Source organism: Ranitomeya variabilis, chromosome 8, assembly GCF_051348905.1.
Source record: "Ranitomeya variabilis isolate aRanVar5 chromosome 8, aRanVar5.hap1, whole genome shotgun sequence".
NCBI lineage: Eukaryota > Metazoa > Chordata > Amphibia > Anura > Dendrobatidae > Ranitomeya > Ranitomeya variabilis.
Window position 1 is genome coordinate 176911054 of NC_135239.1, and position 23297 is coordinate 176934350.

The window sequence follows — 23297 nt, forward strand, 5'->3', positions numbered from 1 at the left end:
CTGAGCATGCTCGGGTGCTGAGTGACTTCGGCGTGCTCAGATAGTGTGTCAGAGTCCCCGTGGCTGTTCGACAGCCGCAACACATGCATGGATTATCTGTTTTTAGGCAATCCTTCCATGTGTTGAGGGTGTCGAACAGCTGCGGGGAATTGGACATAGTATTCGAGCACGCCGAAGTCGCTCAGTTAGCACCCGAGCATGCTCAGATAACACCTTATCCCAGCACGTTCGCTCATCACTACTGATTAGCTATAATTTATTATAAAATGAGAATTCATTTAGCTCATTCTATCATTTGGAATAAATATGGCTAAACCAGTCATTATCCATTAAAGCACCAGGCAGCTCTGATAACATTTTATTGTAAAAAAAAAAAAAAAAAATCACGTTATAGTTCATCATGTTCCATTCTCTCTCGGGAGGAGATCCAGCGATTTACGATGACCTCCTGTAAACAGAAATAAGACGGTTATATAGACACAATATAGGCCAGCTAATAGACACACAGTACTATGGGGGCACTGGTATTGCTGCTGTATTACACCCATCTGACACCGGCCTTAGCCTAGCGTCACATCTGTGCTCGCACTTTCATGTTTTCTGTTCTGTGATAGTGACACAAAAATTATTGAGCGGATCCATCATAGAAATGGACAGCGGCATTAAGTGGTTAAACAGCGGCAATGCTGTTAGAGGTGTATGTTGGCTGTATAATACAGCTAGCGTCTATTCTTTGTGGAGCGGGTACAGCTCCTGACGAAGCCACTTAGGGTGGCGAAACGCGTCGGGCATCTTTCAGGCCTCCGTGTGACTCTATCTTTGGCGAGTTCACCCTGCCCTTGATCATTGTGGTGAGGTATCCTTGACTCTGGGCATTTTTATTTTTTTCGGGTGAAATTTTTTGTCTGTGTATTTTACATTTGGACATTACTTGCCTCTCTTTATCTCCTGCTTGGTACTACCTGTCTGATTATTCTAGCCTCTGTGTTAGTATCCATGTGATCTGGTGTGACATTTTTTCAGTGCGCATATATTTTCATTGTAGGATTGATTGTGATCCCCTTTACACTGCATTGCTTCACACAAAGGGATGTTTCCCACATTTTCTAAGTGTCTGCTGTGTATATTATGTATATTACGGTTGGTTTGATCCACAGCATTGTGTGTTTATTTGAGGCACTTCATTTAGTTCAGTGATAATCTTCTATGCGCTGGCCATATCCATTCATATTTTATATAAGTTCACTATTTTGTATATTGAGGATGATGGTTTAGTCACACGTTTGGGGGACTGTAGCCCCATTACGGGCAATTCAGTTTTGCACTTATGTCATTTCATGACTTTTAATTGTTTTTATCTTGGTGTTACTTCTTTTTGTACCTAATAAAATATTTGAGTATATCTCTGTGGTGATCCCTGTTTCATGGGCTGTAGCTTTTTTTTCTCTCCATTTGGACAATACAAAGGTGACATCAACCCAACGAATATGAACCCCACTTGCCACCGCTACAGGGCAAGCGGGAAGAGCCGGGCAAAGCCCCAGAATTGGCGCATCTGATAGATGCGCCTTTTCTGGCGGTTCCGGGCTGCTACTTTTAGGCTCTGAGGAGAGGGATAGAGAGGATAGGCAATATCCATGGCCCCTTACAAGCCTGAGAATACCATTCCTCAGCTGTCTGCTCTAGCAAGGCTGGTTGTTAAAAATGAAGGGGGGGACCCCACACTTTTTTTTAAAATTATTTATTTAAATAATTAAAAAATATGGTGTGGGGACCCCTCTATTCTTGATAACTTTGCTGACAGCTGAGGGTTGCAGCTTCCATTTGTGAGCTTTGCCTGGCTGGTTATCAAAAATAAGGGGGAACACAAGCAGTTTTTTTTTTTAATAAGTTTATTTACAGTGCAGGAGCCGGCTGATGAATACTCCCATCAGCCGCTCTTGCTCTTGCAGGTGTCGGCTGATTGGAGCGGTAGTCACATCAGCCGACACCAATGACCGGAGGTAATCTTTATACCTCCGGTCACAGCTGAGCGCTCACCCTGTCTTTTGAACCGCGGCTCTCTGAACGGTGGTGATGATTTCACCGCTGATCAGAAGTGGTGTTTGCCGCACTGTCACGCACATGACAGCATATCAAACACTGGGTGTTCGGGCCCCCCATTCAAGTGAATGGGGTCCGGGTTCGGGTACTGTTCTGGTACCCGAACCAGAGCTTTTTGTAACTGTTCGGCTGGACCCAAACATCCAGGTCTCCGCCCAGCTCTATCCATGACCAAACTTGCAGTGAATCTCATCTCGTGGAATGAGGGTGATGGTGCAAAACTTCTGCTCAGGAAAAAAAGCGACAAATGGCGAGCAATCAAATTCCACCATCTATGGAAGATGAAAGTAGGGTTCTGATAACTTTCAGTAAATAAATTCCAGAATTTTACTATTTTGACAAGTCTCTCCGTGTTCTTCTAATATGTCACCACCTTGGTCAGATCTACCATTCACTTCCGGTAGTCGTATATATCCTTGTAAGGACAAAAATTACAACTCTTGATTTGGAGTGGTGCTTGAATTGCACACACGGACACTGCAAGACTTGAGAGCGCACAGTGTCAGTGCGGCTTGCTGCACACAGACTCACATAGTGAGGGCGATGAGCGAGCACCAACACTGGCACAGCGTGTTCTCGGCTCCTGCATTGTCAGTGTGCGCAGGGCTGAGGATTGTAATGGAGGCAGGAAATAAGTAAAATCTGCACTACAGGTATCATTTTTATAGGTGTTAATTTCCCTATATGAATATATAAGTGGTTACATTTGAGTTTTGAGGGTGACAGACTCCCTTTACAATATTTGGAGATCTGACAGTAGCTGAAGTAACGTAGTAACTATTGATGAGTGAACGTGCTTGGATAAGGTGTTATCTGAGCATGCTGAGTGTCTTCGGCATGCTCGAATAATAAGTCCGAGTCCCCGCAGCTGTTTGACAGCTGTGAAACATGGAAGGATTGCCTAACAAACAGAAAATCCCTGCAGGTGTTGAGGCAGTCGAACAGCCGTGGGGACTCGGACATATTATTCGAGCACGCCGAAGACACTCGGTTAGCACCCGAGCATGCTCAGATAACACCTTATCCCAGCACGCTCACTCATCACTATTTGTAACCCATGATTGTAAACCGGCTCATTAACTTGCCTGAACTTTGAAATTTTGTATACACTCGGGGGAGCTCAGATCCTCTTCTGTGACGCCGGGAGGTTTCATTAAATAACAGATCAGCAGCTCCTGTAAAGACAGAAGGAGGTTGACATTGCGATCACATTGTAAATGACACAACCGCTGTTACAACAGCAAACAAGCAAAATGTTCAGGCCCAGGGCTTCCAGGTCACATCATCGATCGGTGGATATATTTTTTATATTTTTTTTCTGTGTCGACTGATTTTATAAAAACAGCTGTATTGAAAGTAGAGATTGTTTTTTATTCCTATACGAAGGCATATAATTAAAGAATATAAGGCAGCCAGGAGCTTACAGCATACCCACTGTACAAGTCAATGTATAAACCACAGGCACTGACATAGCGGACTGCACCAACCTGCCATCATAAATACTTTATAGGAGCGCGTCTTCGACTGCAGGGCTTGATACATCAGGTGCTGACACTGCCGAGATAGACGAGCCCAGGAGCAGCAAAGTATGTTCGTTTGGATTAATTTTAGGGATTAATGTCTGAATTAAAGGTAATCTGTCAGCAGGTTTTTGCTCTGTAATCTGACAGCAGCATGATGTAGGGGCAGAGACCATGATTCCAGCGTTGTGTCACTTACTGAATTGTGTTTTGCTGTACAATACAATCAGTGTTTTATCAGCAGGAGATTATCACAACAGTACTAGGTGTTTCGAGTCTACTAGTCCAACCCTTCCCCACCACTACTGATTGGCTGCTTTTTATGTATGCTTTGCATAGGCAGAAAGCTGCTAATCAATGATGTGGGCGGGTTATACAGAGCTCAGCAGCACAGTTAACAACTTAACCAGGGCCGGTTTTAGGCAAAGTGGGGCCCTAGGCAAATATTTAAAATGGGGCCCCAAATGCTAACATATTGCACCATCAAACAGAAACAATTTTGGTTGTAGCTACATGCGCTGATTTCAGGCCACTAAACGAGTGTGATTAACAATATTGAAGTCATTCGCCGCTTGTTTCCAGCCTCTTTACACTGGCTGAGGAATAATGATGGGGACAGAATGATCACTAGTAAATCAATCTGTCCCCATTCAGTATCATCTTAGCAGCATATCTGCAGTTTTAACTGGGCGATGTGCTGATGAGAACAATGATTTTTGTTCCGGCATATACTGTACATACATACACCGTACATACACACAGATACACATACCGTACATACATACACAGACATATACCTTACATGCATACACACATACAGTTATATACACATATAGTATACACATACCGTACATACATACACCGTACATACACACAGATACACATACCGTACATACATACACAGACATATACCTTACATGCATACACACATACAGTTATATACACATATAGTATACACATACCGTACATACATACACCGTACATACACACAGATACACATACCGTACATACATACACAGACATATACGGTACCTTACATGCATACATACATAGTTATATACACATATAGTATACACATACCGTACATACATACACCGTACATACACACAGATACACATACAAATACAGTATATGCAAACACATACATATACCTTACATGCACACAGATACACATACATATACCGTCATACATACACATACCGTACATACATACACAGACATATACGGTACCTTACATGCATACACACATAGTTATATACACATATAGTATACACATACCGTACATACATACACCGTACATACACACAGATACACATACCGTACATACATACACAGACATATACCTTACATGCATACACACATACAGTTATATACACATATAGTATACACATACCGTACATACATACACCGTACATACACACAGATACACATACAAATACAGTATATGCAAACACATACATATACCTTACATGCACACAGATGCACATACATATACCGTCATACATACACATACCGTACATTCACACAAATGCTGTACATACATATACCATACATACACAGATACACATACATATACCGTACATACATACACATACCTTACATGCATACACACATATACTGTACCTACACAGTTATATACACGTATAGTACACACATACCGTACATACATATACCATACGTACACCCAAATACACATACCATACATATATACATATACCGAACATACAGATACACATACATGTACCATACATACACACATACAGTATATACACATAGTATACACATACCGTACACACATATACATACACATATACTGTATGTACATGCACATACATATATACCATATATCCAAAGAAATTGATTGCACATACACAGATACACACAGATACTGTACATACATACACACATAGACATACACATACTGCCATACAAATATACCATACATACACACATATGCCGTACATACATACACAGATATACACACAGATAGAAACATACACACAGATGCACACACACATACATACAAGCACATATATACACACATACTAATCTTGTATAGGTGATCAGATGAGCCCTTGGATGAGGTCACATAGTTCAGCTGGAGAGGGCTGCAGACCCCACTGTGGGGGATGGGGCACAGAGCAGACAGCACTGATATCAGCCCCCTGGTCCTACCTGCTGTCCCGTGCAGTGAGCTCCTCGCCCATCTCTTCACAGTGAGGAGACGCTGCAGCCTGCTGGGAACAGAACAGTGGAGGGAGCAGAAGACACTGTAAGGCTCTCTTCCTCCACTGATGTCTCTATGTGCTGTGCGGTGGGGCACCTCACCTGACTGTAGGGGTGAGTACTCACGATTGGGACGCGCCATGCAGGAGGACAGCAACCAGTGAGCGCTCTCCTCAGTCTGGTCATGGTGAGGTAAGGAAAGCGTTCATTGGCCAGCGTCTCTCCCTGCATGACACGCCACCTTTTTGATCTCCTGCACTTCGCGCCCCGCTCTCTCCCTCGCGCTGGGTGTTCCATGATTATAGGAGGGAGTGAGAGGGGCCCGATCCTGCATGATACCGGGCCTGCCTGCAGGGGCCCCCCCTCCACCTCTGGGCCCCGGAGCAGTGCCATCAGCAGTATGTCCACCACTGGCTGGGGGCCCCTAGGGCAGCGGGGGCCCTAGGCAGCTGCCTAGTCCGCCTGCCCCTAACGCTGGCCCTGAGCTTAACACAACTGTGGCGCCCAGTAAACTAAATGATACATTGCTGGAATCAGGGTCTCAGCATTTGAATGATGTTGCTCTCAGATGGTGAAGCAAACACCTGCTGACAGATTCCCTTTAATCTTTTGGGGTAGGTCTGGGATCTGAATTAATTTTAGCATCTTAAATGAAATATATTTGAGAGATCTTATATGTAATTAATTTTAGGGGTTTATTTTCAGTGACGTGGGGTCCGAATTAATTTCTGTGGTCTGAATAATTTTGGGGGGTTTGCTTTGGGGCCAAGTCTAAGGTTTTAATTTTTAGCGACTGGTTTGGGGTTTCAATAAGTTTAAGGGTCTGTTCTGGGGTCTAAGTTAATTTATTGGTCTGCTATATTTTTCCTAATAACAAGTAATATCTCATGGGATAAATAATTCTACAAAATGTGCAAACTGTTAACCAGGCGACCACTTGGTGTTCGGCTCGTGCCTTCACCTGACCGTGGTAAGCTGGCCTTTACCAGAGGTGGCTGCACGCAACCAGAACTGTAGGTTTTCACTCTATGGCTAATCAGAGGGATGTTACTATGTTATTACATATGTCACCGCAGCAGGTTAGTCCTTACCTTAGACACATTCATGGTCGTCCTGTTCAGGCCAGATAAGGACCTCCATGTCAGGGGCCGCAGAGGAGGACCCTCATAGTTCTCATCCACAAGCTCTACAATCACCGAGTAACTGTAAGGAGGTGACAACAAGGATTATTCTCAACATCAATCAAAGCTTTTGGCTTTTGCAATTTTTTGGAGGAGGTGGAGTGATGGAGAATACCGCAATATTGGTACTTTGATTTTTTTTTTTCCTTTACCAAGTTGAATAATTTTATGGTCCGAGAGTTACCAAATATTTATCTATTTTTTAAATATGGAAAAGGGGATAATTCATATATATATATTTTTTAATTTAATACTTTTTACAACTTTTTTTTACTCTCACTGTATTTGTTAGGCTTCTTTCACACTTCAGTTGTTTGGCGTCAGTCAGCTCCGACATAGTGACGAATCGACGGATCCATCACAATTGTTGAGAAAACGGTTCCAATGGATCCGTTTTTTTGACGGATCAGTTACTTGGGGGTTGTCCGGGAAAAGTATCTACTTTTTGGAGAATGCGCAATTGAAAAAGCGGATTGGGGCGACGGATCCGCCGAAATGACGGTCGCGACGGATCCGTCGCCCATAGGCGGCCATTCTATGGATTGGCGGACCCGACGGATTCGTCGCGAACCGCCATTTCGGCGCAGACAAAAAACGTTATAATGTCCGTCAATGTCCGCAAAATTTCGACGGATCTGTCGCATGGCGGATGGAACGGACCATCCGCCACAATCCGTCGCTAATGCATGTCTATGGGAAAATAGCGGATCCGCCAAAAAAAAATGGTGGATCCGCTATTTGAGGAAAATGGCGGTTTTAGACTGACGCCAAAAGACTGAAGTGTGAAAGAGGCCTTAGGGCACTTGAACCCTCGATCATTTGATCGCATGTATTATATACTGTAATTTTAGTACTGCAGTAGATGGGCTTCACACAAAGTACATGGGCTTCACACACTGTACCCCACACGGGAAAGCAGCGGCGCCCTGCGATCGCTTTGCAGAGAGGCAATGGGCGCTCAAAAGGAAAAAAATTAAATGGATGAAATTTAGATGCACAAAACCAAAACATCTAAGCCAATTAATGTCACTTAATTAAAGGTGCATATGCTAATTAATTACAAATTCAATAATATGTACCAACCTGGCGTGGTAGAACGGAGGTCCCTTACGATACAGCACTGAAAAACAAAACAAAATACGGACATTTAACAGCAGAAAAAATAAATAAATAAATTAAAAAAAAGGAAAAAGAATTGGGAAATCAATTTTCTGGAATGCTGAGCAAACTGTGGGATAGAAGACTTTGTGATCTCAACTGTCAAAATTAACAACTACCCTGAGCACCATGTTAGAAACTGCCGCGATTCAGTCATCCGTTTTTCTATAGCGCCATGTATACGTAGCCGAGATATAATGTTTACCATGCTGGACCTTATTGCACTGCTGGACTATGAGCCATCACATGGGAAAAATACAGGTCACCTATAGAAAGGTGTGCGATTGACTTACACAGGTCAGTCCCATACTTCAGGCCCACTTTGGGCACCCAGCCCTTACATCGGAAGTGGTGATATGCCATATAACGTGTCTGGAAGTTTTCCTGTGCTGAACTAAACACTTCCCACAGTTTTACTATAGTTAAAGGTTCCTAGAAAAAATACAAAAAACAAACAATATTAATACTAAATGGTGTACTAGGGTTCAATACTGGAATTCTACATTATACAGGTAAATGCTGGACAGTAAATCAAGGTAAACCAAGAGACTTTCTTTCAGACAACACGTGCATATAACGGGTTATTTCCATCCTCACATATGGGTATTGTCCGATAGTACTTGCAAAGACAAGCAATTTTGCAATTTACTGCTTGTTAAAATTTTCAGCCGTTCTTGAGATATGAACACTTCTTTTGCTTGCAGCTCGTCGTCTTGGAGACCGACCATCGCTGCTAGACAGCAGAACCTGAGCAGTGCTTACAAGATCGCTAGCCATTGGCCTCGTCCATCGTCAGTGCTGTGCTTACAAGCTAGACAGCAGCGATGGTCTGTAACCTAGGCAACGAGCTGTAAACAAAACGAAAGTGTTAATATCTCAAGAACGGCAACAGAATTTAATAAGCAGTAAATTGCAAAAGTGCTTGGTTTTACACGATTTATCAGACAGCACCCATCCAGAAAGATGGAAATAACCTTCTAATAGAGTAAGAGACACTACAAGCTATAGCAAATCACATTATTCTGAATTTAGCTGCCTTTAAATGTATTCCTATATGAGAAGCACATTACTCCTTCATCTTGATGACTTCCTCACTATCTCCACTATTCCTTTACTTTCTCCCGTGATAACAGGTAATGGAAAAGTGGACGAGGCACAGCAGAACCTCAAATATCCTTACTTAAAGGACTCCAGGTTAGCAATTCTGTGGTGGTGGTTACTGGGTAATCTAGCTAGAATTAATGAGAGTGAATGGAGAAAGCATCGTTTCAGCAAAACTTTTCGGCTGAATATAGGACATTTCTCACAAAGGTCTGTAAGTCTTTTATGTAGCCGAGAGCTTTGTAGAAATGTTAAAAGATCCTCTCCCTTTTCTCAGTGTTACAGATAGCAAGAATGGAGAGTATGTACGCAGTAGATAAGTGGGGAAAGCATGTATAGTCTCATGGAGGGCAGAGAGAGTGAGAGGCCATTGACTAGAAAATATTTGCACCATAAATAATGCCAGTCTCTAGTCAAATAATCACAAATATGGTGCATGTAAAAATGTGCAACTTTTTGTTTGTGTTACACCAGAAAGTGGGGAAAGCATGTATAGTCTCATAGAGGGCAGAGAAAAAAAAAGCAGAAAAAGAGAGAATAGCACATGGTGAAGAAATAAATTTAAGTACTGGAGCTGTGCTGATAAATAAAAACAAGTGAAGATAAAGAAAGCAGCACAGATAGCTCACACTGAGCATGTACTGCAGGGAGGGACACGCATGAGAAAAATCTGAAACTTGGATCAGGCTGCAAACGGCATATTAGGGGGGCTGAAAATTAATAAAGGAATGACAAATGCAGGCTGTAATTTTATTACCTAAAAGGTAACCACTAACATATGTAAAAAATAAATAAATAAATAAAAAACATTTTTTAGGTCAAAAGTTCATAGCTTTTAAAGAAAATGTCTGGATAAATTGACACACAGAGGAATTGATGACAAACATGAGTGTTTCTTCACTGGGGTAAAAACTGCCTAATTTAGAGAGACGCCATTGACTAGAAAAATATTTGCGCCATAAATAATGCCAGTTTCCAGGAAAATAATCACAAATATGGTGCATGTAAAAATGTGCAACTTTTTGTTAGTGTTACACCAGAAAACTGTTTTAGAGGGAATGATAAAGGCACAACAGTAGGCGAAACACAGTGGAGGGGAACATGATGATAAATCCCCCCTCGGATTTTTCATCTTACCTTTTTAGATGTGATGGACAGGCACCCCATGGCATATACTAAGAAGAAGGCCTAAAAGACAAGGTGTTAAGAAACAAATAAGTAATATAAATGTGCTATGATTCTACACGAAGCATTGGAGGGAATATCACTCTTACTTCTTCATGGCTTAACTGTAAATACTCCAAAATTCTGAACGGATTCCGGCGGCAAACCAACTGCAACTTCTTCACTTCCTAAATTCATAAACATTAAAATGGGAGCAAATCAATGTATATAGTTAGAGATCAATCTTTGGAAAGTTATGAATTTTTGCGCTATACTTCATTATTTTAATATTCCTCCTCCTTTCCCAAAGACGATGCTGCCATCTAGTTTCAAAGATCTCTACATTGCCTTCATGCAAACTGCGTATAAGACTTTCCCATTCAATCTTCGTATTAGGGAACATAGTATACAAAGTCCCATAGCAGATTGTTTGCATACAGTGTGCGGATCTTGTTAAGCAGCAATTAAAAGCAGCTTCTAAAGGAGCATGAACTGGGCATTGAAACTGCACTTTCAACATGGTGTTTGGGAGAGAAGGAATCTAAAGGAGGTATTGATCAATTATAAATTAAAAGTGTAGTTACTCTTTAAGGGTTGTGTAGACAAGTGAATTTTCAGTCCAAGTGCAATTCGGCAAAACATCAGATAGCATCTGGACCAATGTTATGCTACAGGGAACAAGTCTGATTTTATTCCTCGGACAGCGTCTGTCTAAGGAAAAAAAAACACATCATGCCTGGGTTTGATCTGATATTCGGAGCGCACTTTGCCAAGCAAGTCAATAAGTGCGTGGAGAACATCAGACTGCACTCGGATGACATTGGAGTGCAGTCCGATTTCCATTCCTCGGCTGGCCTCGTTTTAAGTCATCTGCTCTTTATAGTTGAAACAACTAGAAAAAGTTATCAGCAGAGGAAAAAAATAAAACCAGCAAAGGCACTGCAAGAAAAAGACCGCCGGCTTTTTCATATAGTCTTCACCTAGGAAAACCTCGGTGGCTTCGCCATTGGAATAAACGCGTCGTGTGCAAATACCCCTTATTTCCCAAACACAGGACAGAGAGACAGGGAGGGTCCTGCTGTCTCACATTTACACCGAGAAGCTGCAGCTGCATCCCCCTATTCTTCCAAATACACAAGACAGGTTTTCATTGAGGACTGACTTTTGCATATAGAACGGTGATGAGTAGTGATGAGCGAGTGCGCTCGGAGGTGTTATCTGAGCATGCTCATGTCTTAATCGAGTATTTTCAGTGTCCTCAAAAAAAAATGCTCAAGTCGCCGCAACTGTTCGACAAGGATTGTTGGAGATTCAACACGATTTTTACAACCTGGTTGGTGGTAATGTGGTCATGGGTAACACAGGAAAAGATCCGCAGTGTATAGTGCCAGGTCCACTGTGCACAAAACTTACACCTCTGTCCTCCTCCATGTCTTCAGCCTCCACTATAGTTTCCTCTTCTACCATGACGTACTCGTGCCCCCGATCTTCCATCACGCTCGTCCCTTCAGGCTCAGTGTGAACAGTCTGTTTTTCAGGCTTACATCCACAGTGGATGATAAGGTCATCGTGCCTATGGCAGTGCATCTTCTCGAGAGCTTCTTTGCCCTGCTGAGTAGCTTTGTGATTGGCGTTGGGGTCGGAGCCATACTGAGACAAGGGATCATAATGAGGATCTCCTTCTCGAACTACGCCGTCCTTATTAGGAGACTCGGGTTGTAGCTCCTCTACATTACCCTCCAAATTTACAGTCTCATCTTTTTCGCCTGGCAGATTAATCGGTCTGGTGTAATCGCCAATTATCTTGCCAATTGACTTTGAGTCCATGTTCTGTCCTCTTAACAGTTCTTTGGCCCACTCTACATGATGCTGATACCTAACAACATAGAATCATTTTCCAAATTAATTATTAATAAAACGATGTAAAAAAAGAAATAAAGTCAACGGATAAAAAGACACATAAACAAGTAATCTAAACCCCTGGCCGATATGTATGATTTCTGATTATCGGCTATTATTAAGTTTGTAATGCTTTGATCTAAACATACAGGAGTACTATTACCACCCGTTTATCTGACATTTTAGAAATATATGGCAGATCTAAATGGAATCTGTCAGCACAAAATGACTGATCAAACCTAGCACAGGTGTTCTGCGCACCATAGGCTGAGCAGTTCAGTACACCTTCCAATCTACTTGTTATCCCTCAATCTCCATCCTACTTTTCTTTAATTAATAGCTCAGACTTTATACAGTCAAAGAAAAGCAGACATGGATGTAAAACAAACAAAACCGAAGATAAAAACTGCAGTAAATTAACAGTAATAGTGCATGAAAATTATATAGGGTGCTTAGTAAACGTGATTTTGATGAAAAAAAAAAAATGTAAACCTTCCCGCCGCGTCAAGGTGACCCTAATCAGGATGGTCCTAACCTCTAGCATTAAAGTCTTACCATGCCGAGAAGGACAAAGACACCAACTAATGGACACCCAGCCATGGGGAGCTATCTAAACGTAATGTCCAATTCAAAGAAAAGGGAGCCCACGCCCTTATAGCACATAAACGTGAAACAAAAACCTAAATAAATTAACTGGAATGTAAGTTGGTATGAATGCAGCGTGTACTTGCATGTTCACACTGGCCACTAAATAGACAAAAAAGCCTTGATGTGATGGGATGGCTTTTACGTTTTTTGATAAAAAAAAAAATCATCACATTAATCCTTGTTCACATTCATGTCATTTAACATCTGGTAACGATTAAATAACAGAGGTTAGGATCATCCAGAATAGGGTCGTCTTGACGTGGTGGGATGGCTTTTATCAAAATCAAGTTAACTAAGTACCCTGTTAGTTTCCTGCACGATTACTATATATTTATTTATTGCAGGGTATTCGCTCATTTTGTTTTTATCTTCGGTTTTGTCTGCTTATTGGTCAGTGTGAACATGCTCCTACATGTTGCATTTATACCAACTTACATTTCAGTTCCTAGATGGAAAACAAGTAGGTGACAAGATGGATTGAACAGTTTGGCCACGCCAGGAGCGCCTTTGCTTGGCGTGAACAGTCTCCTAAGCTAGAGGACTGAATGGATTTGTGGCCCTATTAGATCTATGGCCTAATTAAGGGGGTTATGTAAAAGTCTTGTATCTTATTGATGGCGCCGGCTCGTTCACAATGTAAAGCGATAAACTTATGGCCAGAATTTACTTACTTGATGGATGAAATAACTGGAAATTTAATTTTGGAATCTGCAAAAGAGAGACACAGTTTAGCGTTGGCATATTTATTTATCACCACTGATCGTGGAATTAGGGGTCAAAAAATCCTTAAGGTCTCTATACACAAATCCTTAAGGTCTCTATACACATCAGACAAAACATCCAATTTTGACCATAACAAATGATCGTTATGACCAAATGGTGCATGTTGAATTTTTTCGGCCCAACACACTGTGGAAGATCAGTGGAGTATAAGCCCAACCGTTCGTCAGCCCATATCTGTCCCATGTGTATGGGGCCTATCAGCACCGAATCTCTGCACCCATGGTCTTTGCTGATGGATATATTAAGCTGCTGGTGATATTCACTTTACCTTTCCAGCGCCTTCTCAGCTCCTCCTGTGCAATGTTGTAATCTGGTCTACTCCGTGACAAAATCCCCTTCCCAAAATATCCCTGGAGACAAAAAGACAAAAATAACAATTCCTAATCCATTCTTAGGTTTGGTTCCGATTTTCTGAACGTCTCTTTTTGGGGAGTCTAAAATGCAAGTTTATTATAGGTTACCTACAATGGTTGCCCCAAATTCTTGATTTCAGCCCCAAGGGAAAGGCTTAGGTAATAGTGATGAGTGAATGTGTTGGGATAAGGTGTTATCTGAGCATGCTCAGGTCCTAACAGAGTGTCTACGGCGTGCTCGAATATGTTCGAGATCCCGCGGCTGAATGTCTCACGGCTGTTCGAGAGCCACAACACATGCAGGGATTGCCTAACAAATCTATTCAATTGTCTTCTGGTCATATAAGGGTGTGTGCAAATGGGAGATAATGTGTCCCTCAGAGACCAAAAGGTGTATGGTTTTGTTAAAGGACCTTTTGGCATAAAAGTACTTTCACACATCACATTTTTTTCTGGAGCGGGCAAAATAAAGAAAAGGACAGATTTCCATCAGTGTGCAGGATCAAGTTTTCATTAGTTTTTGTTCATTGTGTAATTTTTTACCACCCGTGTGTCATCAGTTTTTCTTATATGCAAAAGAAAAACAAACATACAAAAAAAAACCAAAAACCTGATGGCGGTTCCCGAAGCTTCTCATAGCTTTAGGCAGTGAAGTACAGGCAGCAGACAGAAGATTTTTTTTTCATGGACCCATAGATTTCAACAAATTTGATTGTCATGTCACATAAAAAAACAGAATTTTTTTTTTTTTGCAGACTATTGGTCCATGAAAAAAGAAAACCACAAAAATGGGTCCTTAGACTGCAAGTAAATTGTGACAAAAGTCAATGGGGAAAGTGGCAAGTGACTGGTTTTGTAGTAATTGAAAGATTTTATGCTTTTACTTTTTGCCTAAGGAATAATGAAGGTAAGGCTAGGGTCACAGGACTGTAATAGCTGTCATCCGAGAGAAAAGGGCTGGTTAGTCAAATCACACCCTGATCGGAGCGTAATCAGAGCGTGATCAGAACGTGACCAGAACGTGATCGGAGCATGATCAGAACATGATCAGAATGTGACCAGAGCATGATCAGAGCATGATCAGAATGTGATCAGAGAATGATCAGAACATGATCAGAACGTGATCAGAGCATGATCAGAGCATGATCAGAACATGATCAGAACATGATCAGAACGTGATCAGAACGTGATCAGAGCATGATCAGAGCATGATCAGAACATGATCAGAACATGATCAGAACGTGATCAGAGCATGATCAGAGCATGATCAGAACATGATCAGAACGTGATCAGAACATGATCAGAACGTGACCAGAGAATGATCAGAGCATGATCAGAACGTGACCAGAGAATGATCAGAGCATGATAGGACGTGACCAGAGCATGATCAGAACATGATCAGAGCATGATCAGAGCGTGATCAGAGCGTGATCAGAGCATGATCAGAACATGACCAGAACATGACCAGAACGTGACCAGAACATGATCAGAACGTGACCAGAACGTGATCAGAGCATGATCAGAACGTGATCAGAGCGTAATCAGAACGTGATCAGAGCATGGTCAGAGCGTAATCAGAACGTGATCAGAACGTAATCAGAGCATGATCAGGACATGATCAGAACGTGACCAGAACATGATTAGAACATTATCAGAACGTGATCAGAGCATGATCAGAACATGATCAGAACATGATCAGAACATGATCAGAACATGATCAGAACATGATCAGAACTTGATCAGAACTTGATCAGAACTTGATCAGAACTTGATCAGAGCATGATCAGAGCATGATCAGAGCATGATCAGAACTTGACCAGAGCATGATCAGAGCGTGATCAGAGCATGATCAGAACGTGATCAGAACATGATCAGAACATGATCAGAACATGATCAGAACATGATCAGAACATGATCAGAACGTGACAAGATTTTATGCTTTTACGTTTTGCCTAAGGAATAATGAAGGTAAGGCTAGGGTCACAGGACTGTAATAGCTCTCATCCGAGAGAAAAGGGCTGGTTAGTCAAATCACACCCTGATCGGAGCGTAATCAGAGCATGATCAGAACGTGACCAGAACGTGACCAGAGCATGATCAGAGCATGATCAGAACGTGATCAGAACGTGATCAGAACATGATCAGAACGTGACCAGAGCATGATCAGAACATGATCAGAGCATGATCAGAACGTGATCAGAGCATGATCAGAACATGATCAGAGCATGATCAGAGCGTGATCAGAGCATGATCAGAGCGTGATCAGAGCATGATCAGAACGTGATCAGAGCATGATCAGAACATGATCAGAACATGACCAGAACGTGACCAGAGCATGATCAGAACGTGACCAGAACGTGACCAGAACGTGATCAGAACGTGATCAGAGCATAATCAGAACATGATCAGAACTTGATCAGAGCATGATCAGAACTTGACCAGAGCATGATCAGAGCGTGATCAGAGCGTGATCAGAACGTGATCAGAGCGTGATCAGAATGTGATCAGAGCGTGATCAGAACGTGATCAGAGCGTGATCAGAACGTGATCAGAGCATGATCAGAACATGACCAGAACATGATCAGGGCATGATCAGAACGTGATCAGAGCATGATCAGAACGTGATCAGAGCATGATCAGAACATGACCAGAACATGACCAGAACATGATCAGGGCATGATCAGAACGTGATCAGAGCATGATCAGAACATGACCAGAACATGACCAGAACATGATCAGAGCGTGATCAGAACGTGATCAGAGCATGATCAGAACGTGATCAGAGCATGATCAGAACATGACCAGAACATGACCAGAACATGATCAGGGCATGATCAGAACGTGATCAGAGCATGATCAGAACTTGATCAGAGCATGATCAGAACATCATCAGAACTTGATCAGAGCATGATCAGAACTTGACCACAGCATGATCAGAACGTGATCACAGCATAATCAGAACGTGACCAGAGCATGATCAGAACGTGATCAGAGCATGATCAGAACATGATCAGAACGTGATCAGAACTTGATCAGAGCATGATCAGAACTTGACCAGAGCATGATCAGAACATGACCAGAACATGATCAGAACGTGATCAGAACTTGATCAGAGCATGATCAGAACTTGACCAGAGCATGATCAGAACATGATCAGAACATGATCAGAACGTGATCAGAACTTGATCAGAGCATGATCAGAACTTGACCAGAGCATGATCAGAGCATGATCAGAACGTGATCAGAGCATAATCAGAACGTGACCAGAGCATGATCAGAAAGTGATCAGAACTTGATCAGAACATGATCAGAACGTGATCAGAGCATGATCAGAACATGATCAGGGCATGATCAGAACGTGATCAGAGCATGATCAGAACGTGATCAGAATGTGACCAGAGTGTGATCAGAGCGTAATCAGAACGTGATCAGAACGTAATCAGAGCGTAATCAGAACGTAATCAGAGCGTAATCAGAGCGTAATCAGAGCGTGACCAGAGCGTGGTCAGAACGTGACTAGTGATCCTGTGTCCGAGGATAAAACCTAACATTAGTCGTCTGCACCTGCCCTTACTTTGTTTAAAATCCTACACACCCAATTAAGTTGATATAAAATGATACAACAGTAAAAGAGGGGTTTAATTCTACAAATTATATAGTTAATATGGTTGATAGAAGACAAAAGCTCTGCAAGTTCAACCATGGGAAGGAAAATGACAAAGGGAAGAGGCACATGGGCATCCACAATGCATGATCCAGGACCAATCATTCAGAACTCCGACCTGATGTTGTAGATGACAGCTGGGTGTGCACGGCGACATTTGACACTCAGCAGCAATTCTCAGACCAGCCACGCGTCCAAAAACATTTCTGCAATTTGTTGGGTGGTTATTTTACAGCTTTGATCCTGCTGTATAAAAACAACCAAAGCTCACGCAGGTCACTGTCACGTGCGACCTGCATTGTCGTCTATGGCAAAATCGGTCACCTGCAACTTTGCCGCCAGTGATGGAAGATGGAACATATTTGGAAACATTTGTGACTGTCGCAGGCACGTTAGGTCACAATGTGGCACCATAGGAAAAGAATTAGATGCAACACTGAATGACATATATGGAGGTGTAGCACTTAGTGAGCTCGCACGGCAGAGTCAGCTGTCAATCAAAGTGCCAGGGTGGGCTTACAGCAGTCACTCACTGTACAGTAGGCAGAACTGTAGCCCCTCTGATCACCGCCCCTATAACTGAAAGCCGGCGGCTCCCGGGAAAGGTTACATTCATTTTCTCCTAGCAGCCGCACTTTCAGTAAGGCGGCCTATAGTCTGTTAGCCCAGGCGTCATGATATGGCTACCTTAGCAGTTCCCCAGGGGTGAATGCTCTTACCTTTCCATACAGCAGCTCTATATCGTCTGTGCTCCTCACAATCACATTATTGTTAATAATCTCTCCCCTACAGATCCGGAAATCCTTCATGTAACAATCATGAGCTAGTGGGATGGGAAAGGGGGATTCATAGGACTCGTACACCTTCCTCTTCCTCCGAGGAGCGTGGAACGTGGCCTGAGACATGGCCGAGCCTCTGCTGATATAAGAGAAGAAACAATGGAGTATACGATAAAGAATACAGAAACAGACAAGCCGCCATATATCCCATCGTTAGATCTGCCCCCGGCGAGGCTGATGTGAATTCTCCCCATAACACTGAGGCCAGAGCCACACATCAGACATCCACGGCACATGGACGGAGGGCGATGTCTGGACCAGCTGAGAGGCTCCTGACCCAGTGTCCTTATGGGGGCTCCCGACCCAAACCCAATGCCCTCAGAAGGGCCCCCGACCCAAACCCAATGCCCTCAGCAGGGCTCCTGACCCAAACCCAATGCCCTCAGCGAGGCTCTGGACCCAACCCAATGCCCTCAGCAGGGCTCCTGACCCGAACCCAATGCCCTCAGTGAGGCTCCGGACCCACACCCAATGCCCTCAGCGAGGCTCTGGACCAACCCAATGCCCCCAACAGGGCTCCTGACCCACACCCAATGCCCCCAGCAGGGCTCCTGACCCAAACCCAATACCCTCAGCGGGGCTCCCGACCAAACCCAATGCCCTCAGCGGGGCTCCCGACCCAATGCCCTCAGCGGGGCTCCCGACCAAACCCAATGCCCTCAGCGGGGCTCCTGACCCAAACCCAATGCCCTCAGCGGGGCTCCTGACCCACACCCAATGCCCCCAGCAGGGCTCCTGACCCAAACCCAATACCCTCAGCGGGGCTCCCGACCAAACCCAATGCCCTCAGCGGGGCTCCCGACCAAACCCAATGCCCTCAGCGGGGCTCCTGACCCAAACCCAATGCCCTCAGCGGGGCTCCTGACCCACACCCAATGCCCTCAGCGAGGCTCCTGACCCAAACCCAATGCTCCCAGCAGGGCTCCTGACCCAAACCCAATACCGTCAGCGGGGCTCCCGACCCAATGCCCTCAGCGGGGCTCCCGACCAAACCCAATGCCCTCAGCGGGGCTCCTGACCCAAACCCAATGCCCTCAGCGAGGCTCCCGACCAAACCCAATGCCCCCAGCAGGGCTCCTGACCCAAACCCAATGCCCTCAGCGAGGCTCCTGACCCAAACCCAATGCCCCCAGCAGGGCTCCTGACCCAACCCCAATACCCTCAGCGGGGCTCCCGACCAAACCCAATGCCCCCAGCAGGGCTCCCGACCAAACCCAATGCCCTCAGCGGGGCTCCCTACCAAACCCAATGCCCTCAGCGGGGCTACAGACCCAATGCCCTCAGCAGGGCTCCCTACCAGTGTCCAGCTCATCACAAGAGAACCCTGAACACATGAAAAGCTGGAGACCAAGCACCGCTGCCGGCTGCTGGACTGCATTGAGTAGCCTGAAACATATTAAGATACATGCACTTCTTGGAGACAATTTTTTTTAAACTTAAGTGCATTTAATGGGTTAATTTTTTTGCAATTATTATTATTATTTTGCATTATTAGCCTCTGTGTTAGGCTAAGTACACATTAGCGTATCTGTGCAGTGTATCATCTGCATGCCAAAACGCATTTAAACGCATTCTTACGCTGCATTTTTTATCCGCATCAGCTTTTGTATGACGCCAAAAAAAAGCTGCGAGTGCATGCGTTCAATATTTCTAGGAGGGCGTGTCTCAATCAGTTCCTGGACATGCGCAGTCCGAAGTACGCAAGTGCATTGATCGCATGTCCTTATGTACCAATGCGTCCCCATAGACTGTAATGCCTTGTTTCTACGCACTCATCCACATGCTTAAGTCTGCGCATATTTGACGCCTCAAAAAATGCAACACGTTGCGTTCACCGGACACCGCGAAACGACGCATGCGGACGCATCCACATACAAACTGATGCTAATGCACGTCGCTGTGTACACAGCGTTAAAGATAGGTAGGCAAGACGCACGCGGACAGTACGCAGGTCTGCGCAAAAAAACGCTAATGTGAAACCGACCTTACACTGTCTATTGTTAGCGTCAGATGAGTCAACCAACAATCGATCAGCGAGCTCCTTCCTGTCCAATGGGAGAGTTTCCAACCATTATCTGTTCCTTTCTGAGCTTACTTATGACCACAGATCACATCCAAGTTGAATGTGCAGGAAACGGAGTCAGCAAACCCAATGGCAAAATGATTTTCAGCCCCACATCATTTCAAATAAATAAATGTCCCCACAGGTGGGCAATCCCTTTAAGTGTCCTATGTGAGGATCTGAGTGTTCAGGAGGCCATCGTTCAGCGTCTGGTGGGCTTGAATACACTATAGCCTCTCACCCACATGTAGGGGGCTGAGATGTGCTGATTGGGGGGTCACACAGTGCGGTGATGGGACCCTGAGAACCATATAAAATTGCTTTGTCAAGGGAAAACCTCACTGGTATTCCCTAATGTGCCCGCACTGCAATCATATTTTCCCACAGTGCTGTTTTAATACCAATACCAATTATAATTTTATTTTTTATTCAAAATTGCAAAAGTGTTCACACCCTCCAGGGCTCTGCTTACAGTAACATCATGGCTTCTATGCATAACACGTCGCATCCTATTATACTGGACACTGGAGACCCCCAATGACCGCACACTTAGGGGCAGGCCGCGGTATAATGAGGGGGGAGGACAGTGGAGAGACCCCTTCTGATGTGATTGTGCTGATGATACCGAATTGCCCAGACAACCAATCAGGCTCCACCTTTCATTTCTCCAGTCCAGGTTACGAAATAAAACATCGAATCTGATTGGTTGTCAATAACCTCTGACTATAAATACACAAAAATGCGTCTCCATCACATTCACACTGAGGAGCCGTTTACGACGACGTCAGTCAGTGCAGAGAGTATGACCGGTGCTGACAGTCACTACTGTAAGTGACCCGCGGGTAGACGACACCCGCAAAAAAAACCCAAATATTCCGGTGTCACTCACCCATATACACTCAGGAAGCCGAGCACCACGTGCAGCCACCCAGACCACGCCTACAAGAGTCATGTGACCTTACCGTAATGTCTATGCAGGTGACGCAGCCTCTGCCGTATTGTCTAGATTATACGCGCCTTCTCGATGCATTCCTCCCTGACTCTCAAGTGAGGCGAAATGTTGAAATAAACGCAATTTCGCCATTTTTTCATGTTTTTTTCCCCGGAATTTTCGAAGACTCGTATCTCTTAGGCCACATTCCCACCATGAGCTTTTGGTCGGTTTTTGATGCTGCATATTTTCCGCACCCGTTATTATTATTTTTTAAATACACAGCATAAAAAAACTCAGCAAAAACTCATCGTGTGAACGTAGCCTTACTGGGCATAGTTTTTGGGGTACAAATGGCGTTTTGATCAACTTTTATTGCATTTTTTTCTGAAGACCAAAAACAAATCACCAATTTTGGCATTTCAATTTTTTTTTACGCCATTTAATAAGCGGGTTGAATTCATTTTATGTTTTTTTAACGTGATTCGACATTTTTATGTTCTTTTTCTTTATTAGTATTTTTGATATTTTTCTTTTACACGTAATATTGTAGTTCCCATAGAGGCCTGACGCTCGCTTGTTCAATAGAGTGTATAAGACAAGTCTCCCATGAAGCCCGGCCTGTGGCTGTACGCTGTAGGACCACCAAAATAGCACAAAAGTGGCCTTCAGGAAGTCCCCCATTACCATGACAACACTTGACAACGTGCCTTAAAGGCTTCCAAGGTTTTCCTAGGCCGAAACACATCTGGAATAAGTCTTTTTCCTGAAGCGTATTTTTTGGCGGTTTTGCCCTAGTTTTTGAGGCGGTACTGCCACCGTCGTCTTTTAACATGAGAACTGGACACGGGGCAGCAGCCAGTGCCGATTCTCACGCTGTGACGAGCGGTGGCATCAGTAAGGTTAGCGGAAGTCACAGCCGCTGAACTGAGGTAACTTTACTGATGTCACCGATTCCCCCCCTGCTCCTGCGTCTGGAGCTTCATTCTCTGAGTGGGGCTCCATATACTAGGTGAAAAAGATGGGGATTGTCGTGGGACCTCCACTTGGATTCCGGCGGACCCTGTGCATTTTTTTAATGGTAATAAATGGGGGAAAGAGGGATATTGTCGGAAAGTGCTTTTTACAATAAAATTACTTTTCTGTGTGTTTAAAGGGCCACTGTCACCCCCCTCCAGCCGTTATAAAGTAAAAGAGCCACCTTGTGCAGCAGTAATGCTGCATTCTAACAAGGTGGCTCTTTTAGTTTTTGGTTCAAGTATTCCCAAAATAAAGCGTTTTCAAACTTAGCCAAAATACCGGTCTCTAGACAGGGAGGCGGGTCCTCACTCCCCAGCTTGAACCTCTACTCTGCCGTCACTTCAATCTTCAGGGGCTTTCATCGCCGCCCCCTCAGCGCTGTTTACGCTTCAAAACCGGCGCCTGTGCTGTGTACTACTGTGCTGCGCAGGCGCAATGAGCTCTGGCCATCTGACGTCACAGCCAGACTGCGCCTGTGCGGCCGCCCTGCCTGTGAATCCCAGCCCCGCACTCTGCATAATGCATAACACAGTGCGGGGCTGGGATTCCAAAGGTGGGTGGCCGCACAGTACAGGCGCAGTCTGCAAGCCTGGCTGGGACGTCAGACGGCCAGAGCTCACTGTGCCTGCGCAGCACAGTAGTACA

At 44.0% G+C, this 23297-nt stretch overlaps 1 protein-coding gene across 2 annotated transcripts; it reads right to left on the reverse strand.

Moving 5' to 3' along the window:
- Positions 1–219: 219 nt before the first annotated feature.
- On the reverse strand, positions 220–21649 carry TSEN2 (tRNA splicing endonuclease subunit 2). 2 transcript variants are annotated; one of them, XM_077276163.1, is made up of 12 exons: positions 21591–21649; positions 18520–18718; positions 14052–14133; positions 13672–13708; positions 11867–12329; positions 10564–10641; positions 10427–10477; positions 8482–8620; positions 8114–8150; positions 6941–7052; positions 3189–3278; positions 220–448 (listed from the first exon to the last, which is right to left on the reverse strand). In XM_077276163.1, exons 2-12 carry the CDS (start codon positions 18703–18705, stop codon positions 389–391), a joined length of 1335 nt encoding a protein of 444 aa, XP_077132278.1. In that variant the 5' UTR covers positions 18706–18718; positions 21591–21649; the 3' UTR covers positions 220–388. The 2 variants fall into 2 exon arrangements, with proteins under 2 accessions (XP_077132278.1, XP_077132279.1); XM_077276164.1 differs by having other exon boundaries at positions 18520–18715; positions 21591–21634.
- Positions 21650–23297: the final 1648 nt, after the last annotated feature.

Bases quoted from the DNA above. Each gene is read 5' to 3' on its own strand.
- TSEN2 (XM_077276163.1), bottom strand. From the start codon at position 18,705: ATGTCTCAGGCCACGTTCCACGCTCCTCGGAGGAAGAGGAAGGTGTAC. The intron at 10,642-11,866 runs GTAAGTTTTGTG...TTATGAATTTAG, and splicing joins ACATGGAGGAGGACAGAGGT to GAAGTGAAGAAGTTGCAGTT. The intron at 7,053-8,113 runs GTTGGTACATAT...ACCTCCTTACAG, and splicing joins CCTCCGTTCTACCACGCCAG to TTACTCGGTGATTGTAGAGC.